Here is a 17,277-nt window from a genome sequence, read left to right as displayed (position 1 = left end):
TGGGATTCCAACCAGGGTACCTTCTTTGGGTGGAGGATTAGGGGATGAGTGGTGAGGGTAGGGGTCTGAGAACACTGTGCATATCCTTTCCATTTATTCCCACTGGACAATTTACGTTAATTATAGAATGTTGATTCTATTTCTTAAAAACTTGGGGTGGACATTTTCTGAAGTAGAATTTTTTGGGTTTCTTTACTAAAACCTTGTCTTTCCCTCTTTTATGCCTTAATGATTTTTTTCCATATCCTTAAAAGGAAAATATGTCATAGGGAGACTTGAGTGGATGTATTTCTCAAGGTTATATATGAGAGGAAACAATGATTTGTCAGCCTGACATGGAAAATGGGAAAACTGACTAGGATTTGAAACAGAAAGCTTGAATGTGTGTGCATGAATTATTTCCTATGCCTTCCAGAAGATCTTTGTGTGAGATCCTAAATGGGGCCAATTTCTAAATTAATATGGTCTGCGTTTGCATTTTAAAGAGATCTGACACTTTTCCATTTGTTACTTAAGTGTTCCTTAAGCTACTTAAGTGTTGATCAATATATTTATAATGGTAATTATCTATACTCAGGGTGATCCTGCTTCAGAAATAATACTATTATTGCTATTTCTACGCATCATTTTTTTACAATATAACTGTACAGTTATACAGTATCAAAGTTGTTGCTAAGAAATACACTAAGTTATTGTGTAGGATTTTTTCCAAAAGTTTGCAAAGATGTTTGTTAATTTTTTTGCAGCATTGCTTATGATGGTTAAACAAAACAAAATAAAAATGCAAAACAACCAAATATCTTGTTAATACTGAATTGGTTACATAAATTATGATCCAGCCAGGACTGGAATAAGTTAGATCTGTATGTCCTCATATGAAAACTTTTCTAAGATTATGTAAAATGCAAGGTACAGAAGAGTGTTTTATCATTCCTTTTGGGTAATAAAATGTGCACATGTGTGTATATATATGTGTATGTGTGTGTTACATGCATATATCCTGGTAGATAAGCAACCCTGTATCTGGAAGATATTCTGAAAACAGTCTTGTTAGTCTCTTATGGGGAGTGGCACTAGGGAAGGTGGGGAGGGATGACTTCTCACTGTGTATCTTTCTCTAATGTTTGGGTTTTCTAGGTAGTAGGACTAGGACTCATTTTAACTTTTGTTCTTTATAATTCTCTACATTAATTTTTTTGAGGATATATTTTAAAGAACATTAGAATACATTTGAATTCAAATTGCCATTACAAAAATACCTGCCTAAAATGATAATTAGTAAAAGTAAAGTCTCATTTCAATCTTATATTTATTTCATTCTTAAATATCTGGGAAAATATTGGCCATTGTAGGAAATTAGAATAATAAAAAGACTGTATTGACAAAAAATATTTAGAAGAAAGGACCAAATATAAGAAGGAAAAAATTCAGGTAATGTGGTAACATCAATTTGGGTTGGTTGCATTTGTTTCCAATTTCTTATTTTAGCAAGTGGGGATCCTTTGAAGTCTGCAGTTACTGATGACTTTTTCAGAGATGTATTATTTGGACTGAATTTTGTTTCTGCTTGTGCTGTTTGCAACTCACTTGATACAGAAGCATTCTTTTCATCTTTGCTCTTTGGCTCAAGCTCTAGACATGATGACATATTTTCCTTTTTGTTTTTGCTCAGAGAGCTATTGGATGATCTACAGATTCCATGCTCTTAGGGGCTGGAGTGATGTGGTAGAAGTTAGACAAACCTGCTGTCACTGGATTTCTTGGGAAAGTGCTGCAGTGTGCTATTCAGGGGTCATTGATCTGTGCTGGGAAGCTGTCCTATTGCTTCACCAGGTAGAGAACTCTGGTTCCCAGGCCTGTAGGAGGGCATCACCTGTGCCCAGCGCACCTGCACAACTGTGTTCCAGTTTGTCTGTGCCATGAACTCACCTTACTTCTAAGTGTGAGTTAAAGTGATATCAACCTATTAGAACCTGTGAAATTTGTGTGTTACCCACTTACCAAGACACCTGTCCCTCTGAACAATTAAAGACAGCCTGTATCAACCAGTGACGTTTACACCACTGCTCTCAGGTTTGCTTGCTTTGGGCAGGTAAAAACAGGGAACAAAGCATTTCTTTATGGATAACTTCCTTTGGAAAAAACCTCATTTCCTCCTTGCTGGAAGAAAACCCTAATCTGATATGTTAGGAATTTTTCACTCAGAAACTAGACTTGATCTAGTTCTAATATCTGAATATTCAAACTGTGATTAGATTCAATATTTATTGTGGACCTACTATATGCAAAACATTGTGCTTGGGGCTTCAATGTCCAGGAATGGGGATACTGCTTGAGAGCTCATATACAATGGGAAGCAGGCAGTGAGAAGAAAGTGAAGACAACTCTCAGGACCTTTGAGAGTTCTGTTTCAATATTTTGAGAATGTTTGCAGCTACTCAGAGGGCCTGCAATGTGGAGTGTGCCTGTGATGTGTGGCTACAGGGATCTTTCTCTGCCTTTCTGGGCTACTCTCATTAGTTTAATAAGCCTAACGAGTCACTCAAGGTTTTCCTAGGGACCAATATGTCTGTGGACTTGTTTTAGTTGACAAGAATTTTAATTCAAATTCTTCAGTTAAGAATGAGCATACAGAGGACTTCTTTAGCCATGAGCCAAAAATCTTCTGATCTAGAGTTGGTGTCAGTGATAGCAGGTTACCCACTGCTTCACCTACCTTGTTAAGTGAATTTCAGCATCATACAGGAGAGGAATTTTGAGGTTGACCAAATTATCAGCCTTGTTTTCTTCTTGGCTTTCACTATAGAAAGAAACATTAGGAAATTACTTAAAGAGAAATATAAAGCTATCCATCACTCCATTCATGACTTCATTATGTTTTACCTTAAGGCTTGGAAACTGAGAGACGCCTGATTCTGAAGGTTTTGAAGATTGAAGTCGAAGTTAATAGTAAAAGTCACCTACAGACAAAATTAAAATTTCTCAGTCTATGATGCTTCATACTCAGAGGCCAACGTGAAAAAAAATGTTTCTCATAAAAGTAAACTCACTCAAATTTGGTTCTGAATTTTATATACCTTAAGCTTTCAAATTTGTGGAATATCTTTATTTGTCCACCTTGTTTTACTATGCCTCACATTAGAATTAGAGAAGCTTGACTTCCAAGTGACACATGTAAGTTATCCAGGCATATATACCTGTCTGAATTTGGAAGCTTTGAGCTGATGTGAAACTTGTTACTAGGGGTTAATAAATGATCTCTGTGACTCTGTGTATAGTGCTTTGACCAATGTTGCTCAACATATTTAGACAAAAAGAACTTTCCATATTATGTGTACCTTTTGGAATGAATTGCATGGAGAAAATCCCATTTTTATTAATAATTTAAAGAAAACATTTAGATATTGAAAACTTCCCCTAAGTATGCAGCCAGTTATTTTGTGATGCCTATCAAATTATGATAGCAAGATGTTATGTTGGTAAATTAGCATATGTGCTGAGGAGGGCTTGTATGGATTGGAGGATGAAATGCAAGTTGTACCTGTTGTTCTCTCTTTAAAGCAGGGTAGCCTACATCGCAGGCAACAGACTTCTGAGAGGCAGCCACCTGGCATGTTACTTCTGTCCCATCAACCTGAACAAGACCAAGGAAACAACAATGATCAATTGGCATATAACATTTGCGTGTGTATGCACGCACCTGGTAAAAAAGGTACAGTGGCATTTTAGCAGTAAGGGTGGTTCATACTGAAATTATTATACCTCAAGACTTGAAATTTTATACTGCCCAGGTGGCTAATGTACTATTTTTATTGCTAACCCTAAAGATACCTAAGACATCCAACAAAACAAAGAAAAGATTAAATACTGTATTTTTTCCCCAGAAAAAAATGATAGTTTTTATATTTCAGATGCACAAATAGCTTTAATTCAATATTTTGAAATGCTAGCTTTAGGAATATGTTTCTTTCAATTTATTTGAAGCATTTTCAAGAGAAGAAAGTAAAATCATATATTGGTGTTTGTCTGTATTTTAAGTAATTTGAGGGTTTTTTTTTTTTTTTTAGTTTTCTTCAGGTTTTTTTTTTCCCCTTTAAAAGAAGTAGTTGCCACTTGGCACAGGATGTTTAAACACCAAGGTCAGGTAAGGTTTAGAACTCTAAGCCTATTAAGATCACATTAACTTTAAATTAAATGAAATCATTGTTTAATCCTTTAATCAAATAGCTCATTTGGAAAATCTCAGCTTTTCCTTCTCTCCCTTTTTTCTTCATCATTTGGTGGTAAGGGAGGGACCAGGGAGCACTCACGGTCAAGTGTGCTCCTGGTATAATGATCAAGTCAATGTGATTAGCTGGCTTTGCTGGCGTGCATCATCTTGGCACAGCAACAACCATAGTTGCAAAGCTCAGGCTAAGCTTTGGGACTCAAATGTCTCAGAGCAAGTGCACCGCATCTGTGCAGAATGCAGCAGCCTCATCACACTGATAGCTCAGGAAGAGTTATGGGAGTGTCTGGCTACTGCTGCCAAGTCCCAGGATAAGGGAAAAACTGACCCAAGCTGTCAAGCAGAATCTAGATATAGAGCCAGACTATGTTCTCATGCGGTTTAACTAGTCGGAAGCCACAAAGTTCAGATTGATCATGCTGAGGGTTAAGGTGCTTCTTTAAACAACTCAGAGGACATAGAGAAGACAGTGATCGATAAGTAGGAAGCATGGTGGAGGTAAGCGCAGGGTCTCATCACATACCGGCAGGGAGAATGACGCAAAAAACAAGTTTTCTGAAAAATCAACAACAATTCCAGTGTTGTATGCACTTTCCCTTTTATTTTTCAGCGTTACTGAAAATGTTAACCTTTTGTTTTGGTTGCTGACAATAAAGGGTTGTTCTCTGTTAAAAGTAAAAAGGAGGGGGGAAAAGCCATTACTGTTAAATAAAAAGGCCAGCATTTTAAAATTTCACTCATTAAAAAACTAAACTCCTTACACTTACTTAGAATACTGAGAAAATTGCTGTGTAATAAACTATCTTTTCATCAAAATGATACTGACAACAAATAAGTAAATGCAATTGGATTTTGTTCTTTATTGCTATTATATTAGAGGGAATGGAACCATTTAAATACAGATAATTTTGTATTTCTTATTGTTTTACTCCTATGTGGATGGTAGACATTGAAATTTAGTTTTTAAAGGTCTTTATTAGTTATGAATGTTGCTTTTGTAGAAAAACTCTATAAACATGCATTTGAATAAAGTAATCTAGTGTGTCTTTTATTTCTACATTTTACAACAAGCTTTAAAGTAAAACTTACTGAGCAGCCGGTATTTGTCGGACATCTAGGACTAGATCAGAAATGCAAAGTCCATCCTCACCACAGTCTTTGTGGAAAGGAATCTATGAAAAAGGAAAAAAGATCCATACATTAGCTCTTGGGTTGAAAAAGCAAATTACAGAAGAATGCATACAGTATTATTCTATTTACATAAAGTACAAAACCAAACAATGTTCTAGGAATATATAAATGTTTAACAAAATAATAAAGAAAAGCATTAATAAACACAAAATTCAAGATAATCATTTGCACAGGGGGAGCTAGATGGAAGTGTCTATGGCGGGGACAGCTATACATACAGCTTTATATGTATTGGTAATATTTTTTGAGTGTGAGCACAAGGCATTTACTTTATTTTTATTTATTTCTTCAACAAATATATATTGAACACATACAATGGGCCAGGTCCTGCTCTAGGGACTGGAAACACAGCAGTGAACAAGAAAGACAAAAAACCCTGCTGTCATGGAACTTAAGTGTTAGTGAACTTTACGCATATGTAATTGTAGTTCATTTAGAAAATTAAGAATTTTCAGGCTGCATCCTAAGTATCCTTCAGACACTATTGCAGTGACTGTGAAACTTTGTTTGCCAGTCTAAATCCAGGAAGTATAAGCTGCACTTACACTGAAGACCTTGGCAGTCTCAGAATAGGCTTCAAGGGCAGGGCTAGTGCCAGGGTTTTCCAGACTGATGTCCACACGCAAATCCAAAGAGTTGACAACATCAGAGGGCTCCTAAACATACACACACACAAACATACAGGGAGAGACAGAGTCACTTTATTAGGGCATAGCAGCATTAAAACAAGAAAACGATTACAAATGTGTTTACAATTAAGAGCACAGTCAGTTCTCAATTATGTAGAATATCTTTGTTTTGAATAATCAAGACTCTCGCTTCTTTTCTTCCATCCTAATTCTGCTTTTAGCCTCTCTTCTACTAAGAAACCAAAGGAGACTTGGGTCTAGTAAGAATTTGAAGCAGGGATTCTTAGTTAAGCTCATCAGTTCTTGTCAAGAAAGCACTATGTCTACACAAATGAAACCCTAACATTTGAATTTGCCTTTTCCTCAGAAGTGGTATCTTGGTATTCTTTTTTTTTAATTAATTTATTTATTAATTTATTTATTTATTATTATTATACTTTAAGTTTTAGGGTACATGTGTACTATGTGCAGGTTAGTTACATATGTATACATGTGCCATGCTGGTGTGCTGCACCCACTAACTCGTCATCAAGCATTAGGTATATCTCCCAGTGCTATCCCTCCCCCCTCCCCCCACCCCACAACAGTCCCCAGAGTGTGATGTTCCCCTTCCTGTGTCTATGTGTTCTCATTGTTCAGTTCCCACCTATGAGTGAGAATATGCGGTGTTTGGTTTTTTGTTCTTGCAATAGTTTACTGAGAATGATGATTTCTAATTTCATCCATGTCCCTACAAAGGACATGAACTCATCATTTTTTATGGCTGCATAGTATTCCATAGTGTATATGTGCCACATTTTCTTAATCCAGTCTATCATTGGTGGACATTTGGGTTGGTTCCAAGTCTTTGCTATTGTGAATAATGCCGCAATAAACATACGTGTGCATGTGTCTTTATAGCAGCATGATTTATAGTCCTTTGGGTATATACCCAGTAATGGGATGGCTGGGTCAAATGATATTTCTAGTTCTAGATCCCTGAGGAATCGCCACACTAACTTCCACAATGGTTGAACTAGTTTACAGTCCCACCAACAGTGTAAAAGTGTTCCTGTTTCTCCACATCCTCTCCAGCACCTGTTGTTTCCTGACTTTTTAATGATTGCCATTCTAACTGGTGTGAGATGGTATCTCATTGTGGTTTTGATTTGCATTTCTCTGATGGCCAGTGATGGTGAGCATTTTTTCATGTGTTTTTTGGCTGCATAAATGTCTTGTTTTGAGAAGTGTCTGTTCATGTCCTTCGCCCACTTTTTGATGGGGTTGTTTGTTTTTTTCTTGTAAATTTGTTTGAGTTCATTGTAGATTCTGGATATTAGCCCTTTGTCAGATGAGTAGGTTGTGAAAATTTTCTCCCATTTTGTAGGTTGCCTGTACACTCTGATGGTAGTTTCTTTTGCTGTGCAGAACCTCTTGAGTTTAATTATATCCCATTTGTCAATTTTGGCTTTTGTTGCCATTGCTTTTGGTGTTTTAGACATGAAGTCCTTGCCCATGCCTATGTCCTGAATGGTAATGCCTAGGTTTTCTTCTGGAGTTTTTATGGTTTTAGGTCTAACGTTTAAGTCTTTAATCCACCTGGTATTCTTTAGTCTATTCACAGGCAGGACTTACTCTTAACTTTTGGGGGCCTCCCAGAAGTCCTCCCAGAGGACTTATTCCTTCTGGGGGCCTGTCTACCATGACAGCTCTGGACTATGAGGAGATGTTTCCTTGGCTGGCTGTGGGCTTAGCAAGTAGGGTGTACTTTAACTGGCATTGATATCAAATAGTGAAAAAGGATTTTTTTTTTAAACTTTAAAGAAGAACAGCTTGGCTGTCTCCATTTCCTCACTAGGGATTGCATGTATAATCTGATCCACCAGTTAGCACAGGATGGGAGAGAAGGGAACAAGATTTTTTCCTTTAAAGAGTCTATAAAATTGTCACCTTAACAAAAAAGAAGTCTATGTCTTCACAAACAAGAAAACTTCAAATTGAAAAATGAACTAAACAACTCAACTGATTTTAATTCATCTAACTGTCAACTTTATGTTTTTCTAGTGTTTACACTTAGCATTTCTTGAAGTAAGATCTCTCTGTACCATCCATTTATATCAGAAATATTTGGGGTGCTCCTTAGATCTGCATATTCCTTGGGCCTTCAAACCTAGATTTCTGATGGTAAGAACCCAGAATATACATTTCCCAAAAGTTTCCCTGGCAGTTCTTTCACACCTTAAATTCTGAGAACCGTATTCTAAGAAAGTACTTAAATATCCTTTTAAAAAAGTGATTTCTTGAGTAAATTATCCTTTCAAATGCCATTATGTGGTTTCCAAGGTGGAAATATTCACATCATTTATAAAATAAATTTCTGGCTGGAAGTTTTCTCCTGAAAAGCATTTTTCTTTCTTGGGAAATTTTCAAAATCCATGTTAAATACAGTAATTACAGCATACAATTAGAACAAATAATTGTTATCTCATAATCTACTATATTTCATCTATGTTAACTTAAGTCTAATAGTAGAAACCACAATTGGAGTTATTTTTCAGTAGGTGAACAATAAATAAGATTTTTCCCTGATAGGAAAATATCAAAATAACATTTATTGCCAATGGAAAGTTCTTTCTGTTAAACATTTAAGAAAACACTGTATCTATGATTTCTTTAAGAATTGTATTTTTAGCCCTTTCACTGCAATTCCAAATGAAATTTGATGCTGCTGACTTATATAATAGATTGTGACCATAAATATTAGCATAAAGTAATATGCTTCTTATTTATGGAATTACATAAGAAAGGCATCCATTAGAAAGGTGAGCATTTTCTAACTCATAAGCTTCCATTTTTGACTTTTACCACTCATTTGTCTTTAGGAAGAAATAAAGTGAAAAGGGATGTTCCTGAGGCCTTACCTGTATATAAATGATGTGCTCGGGGCAACTCTGTGCTTCATTTACTACCATATTCTTCTGCAGGCACCTTTCATTGTTTTCTTTAAATAACCCCCTGGATGTTACTCTGGATGAAAATCCATCTGCATCAAGTGTGATGTTATATACAATGGCTATGATAAAAAAAATCATAAAGAAATGTTATTTCAAATCAACTTATAGGAAAAAGCATCTTTGCTTTATTGTGTCTTCTTGGACAAAGTATCTCACATCAAGAAAATATGGAAATAGTCTTCACACTGGTGGCTTGTGAATCATAGCTAGCACCACAAAGCATTTGTCTTTCTAGCTCTGATGTGATGTAGGTGACTGTGCATACAAAGAAATGTGATTCAGAGAAATGTGGCTGGGAGCAGTGGAAAGGAAACTAGACTTGCCGCCAGGAAACCTACTGTGATGAACCTGGGCAAATAGCTCACTCCCACAAGCACGGGTTTCATTACTCATAACACGGAGACACAGAATGGAAAGGAACAGTTGCTGAGAGCCTGCAATTGGACACATTCTCATGTATGCCATACAAATTTTACAATGAATCTGGAAAGTGAATTTTATTTTCTTATTTTTCAAATAATGTACTAGAATAAGTGATGTAAAATAATTCACCTAAGTTCACATGGCTAGTCCAAAGTAAAAGTTGGGTATTTTTGAAATAAGAGCTCATGTTCTTTCTGCTTCCATCCAGTTGTAAGAATTAATTGTTATTGTGAAGATTAACTGAGATACTCTAAGGGAACATGGACAGTGCTTGACCTATTCTAGATGCTCACATAGGGAAATGCACGCAACACTGCAGCAATAAAGTCTCAATCAGGCAGACTTGGTTTGAATCCTAATTCTGCTGTTTATGAGCTCTGTGACTTGGGGCAATTTACTTACCCTCTTTGAACCTCTGTTTCCTAATACCAACTCATGAAAAAAAATTATGTGACAATCACTGATGTCAGTAACTGATGTCTAAACTATCAGAATTATCACCTTCAACTAAAGTCCACTGGCCGTGTGTCCAAAATTGAGAGAGAACACCTGGTGCCATTCACAGCATCAGCTGCCTTATTGCCTTATTTGGGGTTATTCTACCTTACTTTACTATTTTCAATATTTTAAAGGTTGTATATACTTACCAAAACATGAATTCTACATGTTACCTTGAAAAAAATCTATCATATATGTTGTACAATTTTTCTTGCTCCAGTGACTTTACAATGCAAACAAAGATAGATAAAATATTAAAGAATTAAATAAACTAAAAATAAGTTGTGAAGATGATGTAAAGGAAAAACAATGGCAAGGAGGTGAGTGCAGTTAGGACAAAGTTAGTCCACATTATAATGCTTTTCCTTTTTTTTTCAAGCAGCTTTATAAAAATGATACATCGCTTCATACGCTATGTTATTAATCTTAAAGTGAAGTGTGCACCTGATGCAATAAATGATAGAAACCATATGCTTTATAAATTCACTTTCCACAGTTATGAAGATGGGATTCATGTCTTACATACTATTATTGCCAAGCAATGAAGTGACAAATGAGCTCACAATCATTTCACTTGGCTTGTCTGTGTGGACCTGAAGGCATCAGGAAAAAAGATTTAAGGGGAAAGATGCCCAATAGTAAGAAAGGCCAGAAACCCTCGGCAGCCTGTGGATGGGAAGGAAATTCTCTGAAAGTAGAATTTTTGAGTGTGCATCACCATAAGGGTTGAAGTATAGTCAAAAAGGGAAGATACATGAGACACATCTATGCTTCGGGGCCAGAAGAGCTGACCAGTTTGCTGTTTCTGCCAAATAATATATTTCCCAAGTTAATCTATTAGGCAGACTAGCCACAATGTTTATACAGCAACGTTTTTTGACTTAACTATCATGTGTGCTCAGTTAGATGTGCTACATGGCAGGTCAAGTGACATATGCTACTCAAAATTGGGTCAATCTTTGAACATCTGCATGGAAAACTTCCAAATGGATATGAAAAGTAGGAAAATATGGAAAGCATGTTAAGATTTGAATCTAATTTTGCTTTGTGTTCTCATCTTATTTGTATCTTGGTATGAATTATGGCAAATAACCTGCTTCTGTATTTTCAGCTTTAAGTTAATATATTTGTCACTTAATTGAATTCCTATAGGAATTACAGGTTCTGAAGTTTAAAGCCAAATTCTGATGGAAGGGGAATTGGGACCCATGAAGCAGCAGTTAATGAAAGAAGGTAGCTTTGAATCAAGTGTTAAATTGCAAGCTATGTATTGAGCATGGTGAGATAATTGGGGCAGGAGAGATGAAGGTGAGATAGTGTGCTCAGAAAAAGCTTTGAAGAGGAGGCAGGACCTTTGCCAGGCCTTGAAAGACAGCTTGGCCAGCCCAAAAGAAAAGACAACAATTCCTGCTGATGCTTGCCCACAATGATTTCCTTACCCTTCCCCATCTGATGAGACATAATTCAGACTTTTACTCATTTCTCTGTATTATTTAGAACATTTAAAACACTGGGTAAAAGTTATATATTGCTTTTCATGTTTTCTTTCATTATTTCATGTTTATTAATTCCTCAACAACAGGAAAAATACTTGATACTTTTACTGAACCTGTCCTATATAGATCATGGCATAGCCAACATGATATAGTCACTTGAGTGGCAGTTCAGCATAATCTGTGTATGCTCAAGGTTTTAAGTAAGAGAAATGGAGGTAAGAGAAACTCAACGGATGGAAGCAGGAGGGCCCTTCGTTATGTCATAGAGATGACAACTTTCTGCAGCAGAACCTTCTAGAGATGTGGAAGGAAGATCTAAACAAATCTTCCATGACTAGTGAACCATTCTCTGGCATCTCCAGTGTAAGGAAACTTAAGTGTCTGTAACTAAAGACCCTTATTTCTCTTGGCCTACAAACTAAAATATGTTATATTCAGGACTAAAACTCTGTAAACCAACCAATTTCTATACAGATTATTTCAGATCTACGCACCCACTTGATTGTTTTGCTTAGTAGGTCTGAACTTTGCACTGAAGCAGAGTTTGAGAATTATCTGAGCATTCTTGTTGACCAAAGTGATTTTTTCTGGTGTGAATGAAGCTTCTATAGCTACATCAGCAATACTTTGTGACCTAAAAGACATAAAGAGTAACAGATGGATGGATGTTATTACTGAGCACACGTATTATATCCTTTATCATAGAGGACCCAGTACCAGCATTACTGAATTTTTCTCTCTACTCTCTATCAAAGCACTTTAGCAGTAGTTTGTATTTGAAAGCTCTAAGATGGCAGACAGAGATAATTTTTTTTTTTTAAATTTGTGACTGCATCACTAACACAATACACATTTAACATATTAGTTATTTATTATACTTTAGGTTCTGGGATATGTGCATTTACTCTTGATATGCTACTCTGAAATGATTTTAACTGATTTATTCAGTAAATATATTTTCTTGTTTTTTAAAGTCTTAAGTATGATTCTTGAGTTTTATTTTTTCCACGTAAAAGTTTCATTCTGCAATAAAAATAATGTACTTCATTCTTTAAAAGCACAAGTGAGATTTGTAAATGGTATCATTAAACTCAGAAATAAAAAAATAATCAATGAATATTATTTTTCTGTTCTTCAAATATTTGGACATTTAAAGCACATTTTTTGACAGAGATAAATGAATGGAGATTCTTGACTGAATAATCAACTTCTTTCTGATTCTATTCCCTTGCCAGCCCAATATACTTATTTTTGACCTTGAATCACATGATCTTTATACTGTTCTCTCTGAATCTTCAACTCCTGTGGAGGTCAATGAGAGGTCAGCGAAACCTAAATAATGGCTTATTGTTTATGACTAATCATTTTAAAATATACCATTCGGTCACAGAGAAGTTACACTTTACTTGTGTGGTCTGAATTTTCAGTATTTTTGAATGCACTCTCATGAGGCTTCCCTTCTGTACGCTGAGATAAGGCTATTTATAGGAAGATAACATTCAGAAATAGCCTGGATACCATTTCCAGAACTTTATGTTTTCTATGTACTGTTTTACTCACCATATGAGGAGAGAACTATATTTCTAATGGTAAGCAAATATATCTATTTTTCCTACTTGGAAAAACACATTTATTCCTTTGTGCAAACTATGATACATCGATTCCCTATAGTCTTACAGAATGCACGTGGCATTTCTATAATACCAGTACAGACATCTGTTCTGCTTTCTTAGCAGGTAATTTTTAGTTAGTTTGTGTCTGGCTCTTCCTGACTCACCAGAGTTGAACCACTTGTCCAAAGGCACCAATGGACACATCGGTGATGGAATCCCCATTTAAATCTCCATAGCCATCCAAGGACCTCCCAAAGTACTGGAGATGGCTCCTAAAGGCTCCATCGGATCCCAGGATTTTCTAAAAGAGCAGGTTTGACATGAAATTATAGTACACAACAGCTGAACCAGAAAATGGCAGCCTCTGAATTTCATTATTGTATTTTCTATATAGTAATTTTCCAGATTGTGTTTATTCTCTACAAATTCTAAAGATTAGTTTTTTAATCACATCTTACTATCTGATCTCTGCATCACTCTTACAGCCACATTTTCATCAAAGGGACAGCATAAATCTTTAATAAAAAATCATAAACTAGTGAAAAGATCAGTGGACTTGGAGCAAATTGATGCAAGTTCAGGTACAGGGTTAATTTCCTAGTTCTTTTCCTTCCAGTCTTACTCCAAAATTGGCTGCTCAGTGAGGCCTCATTACTCACCCCTTCAACCACCTGATACTCCTATTGCTGAAATTTTATTTCCTATTTTAGTTTCATTTGTTTTTTAAAAAATTCCTTTATTACTATCTGGAACACTTTATCTTATCTACTTCTTTTTTTTTATTTGTCTCCTCCAATATAATATAAGGCACACAAAGATCAGAATTGTGTCTGTCTTGTTCTTATAGCATCCCCAGAGTCTAGAACAGTGCTTGGGCACACAGTAGAGGCTCACTTAATATTTGTTGAGTGAAAGAATGAAGTTACAACATAAGAGGGACGGACTGCATGGTTTACATGACGCTTTCTATGTCTAATATGATAAGACCCACAAATACATACATCACCATACAGCTCATGGATTACCTGGGAATACTTTGTGCGGATAGTGCCCTGATGACCATTGTAAATGTATACAGCTCCAGAATTCTGATTTTCTAGTGGTGAACCAACAATCACATCATTAAAGCCATCCATGTTGATGTCTGAAAGAGCCGCAATTGCTGAACCAAATCGAGTGTTTTCAATGCCCTCGGGGCCTTCAAGAAATTGGTGCTGACCCAAAATGCCCTTGCAAAAGGGAAACAAAAGCATGATTAAAGCAAACCTTACAACTTGTATAATTAAAATTCAGAGCAGCTGGGTGTGGTGGCTCATGCCTGTAATCCAAAGACTCCAGAGACTGAGGCAGAAGGACTACTTGAAGCCAGGTATTTGAGACCCGCTTGAGCAATAGTGAGACCTTGTCTCTATAAAACATTTTTGTGAAAAGTTAGCCAGGAGTGGTGGCACACACCTGTAGTCCTAGCTCTCAGGAGGCTGAAGTGGGAGGATCACTTGAGCCCAGGAATTAGAGGCTGCAGTGAGCTATGATCACACCACTGCACTACAGCCTGGGTGACAGAGCAAGACCCCATCTATTTAAAAAAGTGAAAGAAATATGATAAAATAAAAAAGAAAATAAAATTCAGAGCAATTGATGACCAAACTAATTTTTTAACGTTAAAAATGGATAGAATTTTAAACCTGAACTATTTATGATCAGAATTATAAATAAGAATTTCAGTCAGGTCATAAACATCTGCTCATAAACCAAGGTGAAAGGAGATAATTCTCTTTACTGTAGCTGAACAGTATCCATTTCTTGGTCTCATTTTCCTCTCAATAATACGATCTTCACCTATTTCCAACCTTTTGATTTAAAATTTTTCTGGTGAAAATTACTAATATCTTGAATGAAATTAAAGCAGACACAGAACAAAATAAACACAATACCTTAATTTAGGCTTTCTGTAAAAATTACCAAATAGTGACATAATTATAGTGGTACAGGAAGTAGAAAATGAGATTGTTAATATCTCCATTGTTAAAAACACTAAATAATTCTGTGCAAAGGAAAAGACGTTATCTTGTAAAACATGGTTTTTTTCTTAGATTTTATGATCAAGTATGGAAATATTTCATGACTTCGCAAGAAAGCAATGTTTCTCAACCATGAAACTGGGTCAGTGTTGATTCTTTCTCTTCTATTATAATCTTATAAAAATTTTTACTGAGTTTGACATGGTATTAAAAGATCTGTTCATTTTTAACAATTAATGATAATTCAGTTTATCTCACAAATAAGAAATATTTAAAGAACAGGGGATTTGTCAGTTTTTCAACAAGTAACTAGGTCCAGCCTTTGTTGATACTCAATTACACATTATTTATATGTATAATTGCTTTAGAATTGTTTTAATTAATTACTTCTGTTAAAAGATTAATTTTTACATAAATATCAATAAATCAGGTAGTACAAAATATCACAATACTTAAACATAATATTTACTACTTTAACATCAGCTTCTCTTTTTCTTATATACTAAGGAGCATATAATTTTCTATGTCAATCTGTGCCTTTAATTTGGTTTTCTTTTTTTATTTCATGGAGTTCACTATACTTATATACATGGATTTAGAGGGTTCAGTCAACAAATTGGAAAAATTATGCTTTGCCATGTTAACGTATGGTGTTTTTTTGTGGAAGGACTTGAAACTTCAAGAGTTGGATACATGCCTAAATGTTACACTAAGCAATGACACTTCCTGACAGACTAATGTAGGAAGCATCTGAGATCACAACGAATTTACAAAGTGCTTGGTACAACTTATGTTTTTCACTGTCAACTGATAACAAGAAAGCATTGCCCTGTTATTGTTGTCTTTATAGCAAAAAATTACATGTGATACTAGAGAAATACACAAATGTTTGTGTGTGTGCATACTTCAATAAACGATGTGCACTTATAATGGCTTTATTTGCATAAGAGACTATATATTCAAAGACCTCTCATGGAAAATGGCAGTACATTACACATTCAACTCTAGTTTTTCCTTTTAATGTGATTTTTAAAATCATAACTTAATGGGGACATCCTCAAAAATGATGAAATGTAAACTACACTATCTGTGCAAATTATCATTCAATAATAATAAATTTTTCTTTCCAAATGCAAGTTAAATTACCAGTACTAAAGCAAATTAAACTATAAGTTTAATTTTTTTTTTTACCTTTTTGATAGTAAACAGGTAGACTCTTCCTTCCTCTTTCTTTAGGTCATTCATGTACATTGGTGCACCTACCAAGAGCACGTCTGTAATGGTGTCTTTATCCACATCAATTGAACACAGCACACTACCAAAATAGGAGCCAATCTGGAGTAATAAAACATTTTAAACTTAGAATTCCTAGGATTCATATACTTCTAATATTACACTGAACATTTACTTGCTCATTCAATACATAAAAATTGAGTGTTTACTATTTGCAAAGTGCTTGGAACATGAAGACAGACAGCATAGTCCCTTCCCTCAGGTTCTAACACCATCTAACACCTGGTTCTTAAATCTTAGTGTGCACAAGAATCTCCAAGAAAATGCCTTTGAAATACAGATCCCTGAGACCCATTTCTAGAGATTCTGATGTAATGTCTAGGATGTGATCCAGAACACAGCAATTTAAATTAGCATTCCAGGTGTTTCTGATGCCTGGGGGTCAAAGACATACTTATAAGGCAAACCTTCTGTAGGTATGTGAGGTTTGTCGTAGCAAAAGGCAGGAGGGGTAGAGGCAGGGAGAATAAATAATTAAGTTTCTATAGTAAAATAAAGTGTAATAGAGGCAAGTCCCAAAGGCTGAGTGATCAGAAAGCAGGAGAGTCAGGAAGGCTTAGAAAGTTAAAATATTATTCAAATTGCAAAGTAAGAAGGACATGGAGTTTTCTAGGCAGAGGGAAGTGGGAAAGCACATATGATGATGTAAGTGTACATGGCATGATATGAGACAGGTAAGTAGTTGCTGGATAGATTGGGACAGGAGGACTAGGTGGAGATAAATTAAAATAAGAAAAGCTGAGACTTTGAACCTTCATCCCATTTCATTCAACAATGTTCAATGCATGCCTATGTGAACACTTTTTAAGGATTTAGAAATGACTAAGAAATGATTCCTTCCATAACAGTCACTGTTATTTTCTAAATTAGAAAAGAACCTCTTTAAAATATT

General features: G+C 35.5%; 1 protein-coding gene across 2 annotated transcripts in view; it reads right to left on the bottom strand.

The window, feature by feature from the left end:
- Positions 1-17,277, bottom strand: part of ITGA2 (integrin subunit alpha 2) — a 115,007-nt gene that overhangs the window by 16,616 nt on the left and 81,114 nt on the right. For both annotated transcript variants that reach the window (XM_054489139.2, XM_063664813.1), the window contains 11 exons: positions 16,284-16,427; positions 14,097-14,300; positions 13,236-13,372; positions 11,953-12,092; positions 8,949-9,100; positions 5,965-6,075; positions 5,318-5,400; positions 4,752-4,893; positions 3,542-3,634; positions 2,884-2,960; positions 2,717-2,800 (listed from right to left, as the gene is read on the bottom strand). In XM_054489139.2, coding sequence (XP_054345114.1) covers positions 2,717-2,800; positions 2,884-2,960; positions 3,542-3,634; positions 4,752-4,893; positions 5,318-5,400; positions 5,965-6,075; positions 8,949-9,100; positions 11,953-12,092; positions 13,236-13,372; positions 14,097-14,300; positions 16,284-16,427 — 1,367 coding nt within the window. The remainder of the gene's footprint in view (positions 1-2,716; positions 2,801-2,883; positions 2,961-3,541; positions 3,635-4,751; positions 4,894-5,317; positions 5,401-5,964; positions 6,076-8,948; positions 9,101-11,952; positions 12,093-13,235; positions 13,373-14,096; positions 14,301-16,283; positions 16,428-17,277) is intronic.

The sequence above is a fragment of the Pongo pygmaeus genome, chromosome 4 (assembly GCF_028885625.2).
Source record: "Pongo pygmaeus isolate AG05252 chromosome 4, NHGRI_mPonPyg2-v2.0_pri, whole genome shotgun sequence".
In the NCBI taxonomy this organism is placed as follows: Eukaryota; Metazoa; Chordata; class Mammalia; order Primates; family Hominidae; genus Pongo; species Pongo pygmaeus.
Note: the sequence above shows the minus strand (reverse complement) of the source record. Positions and strands in the feature narration are given on the sequence as shown.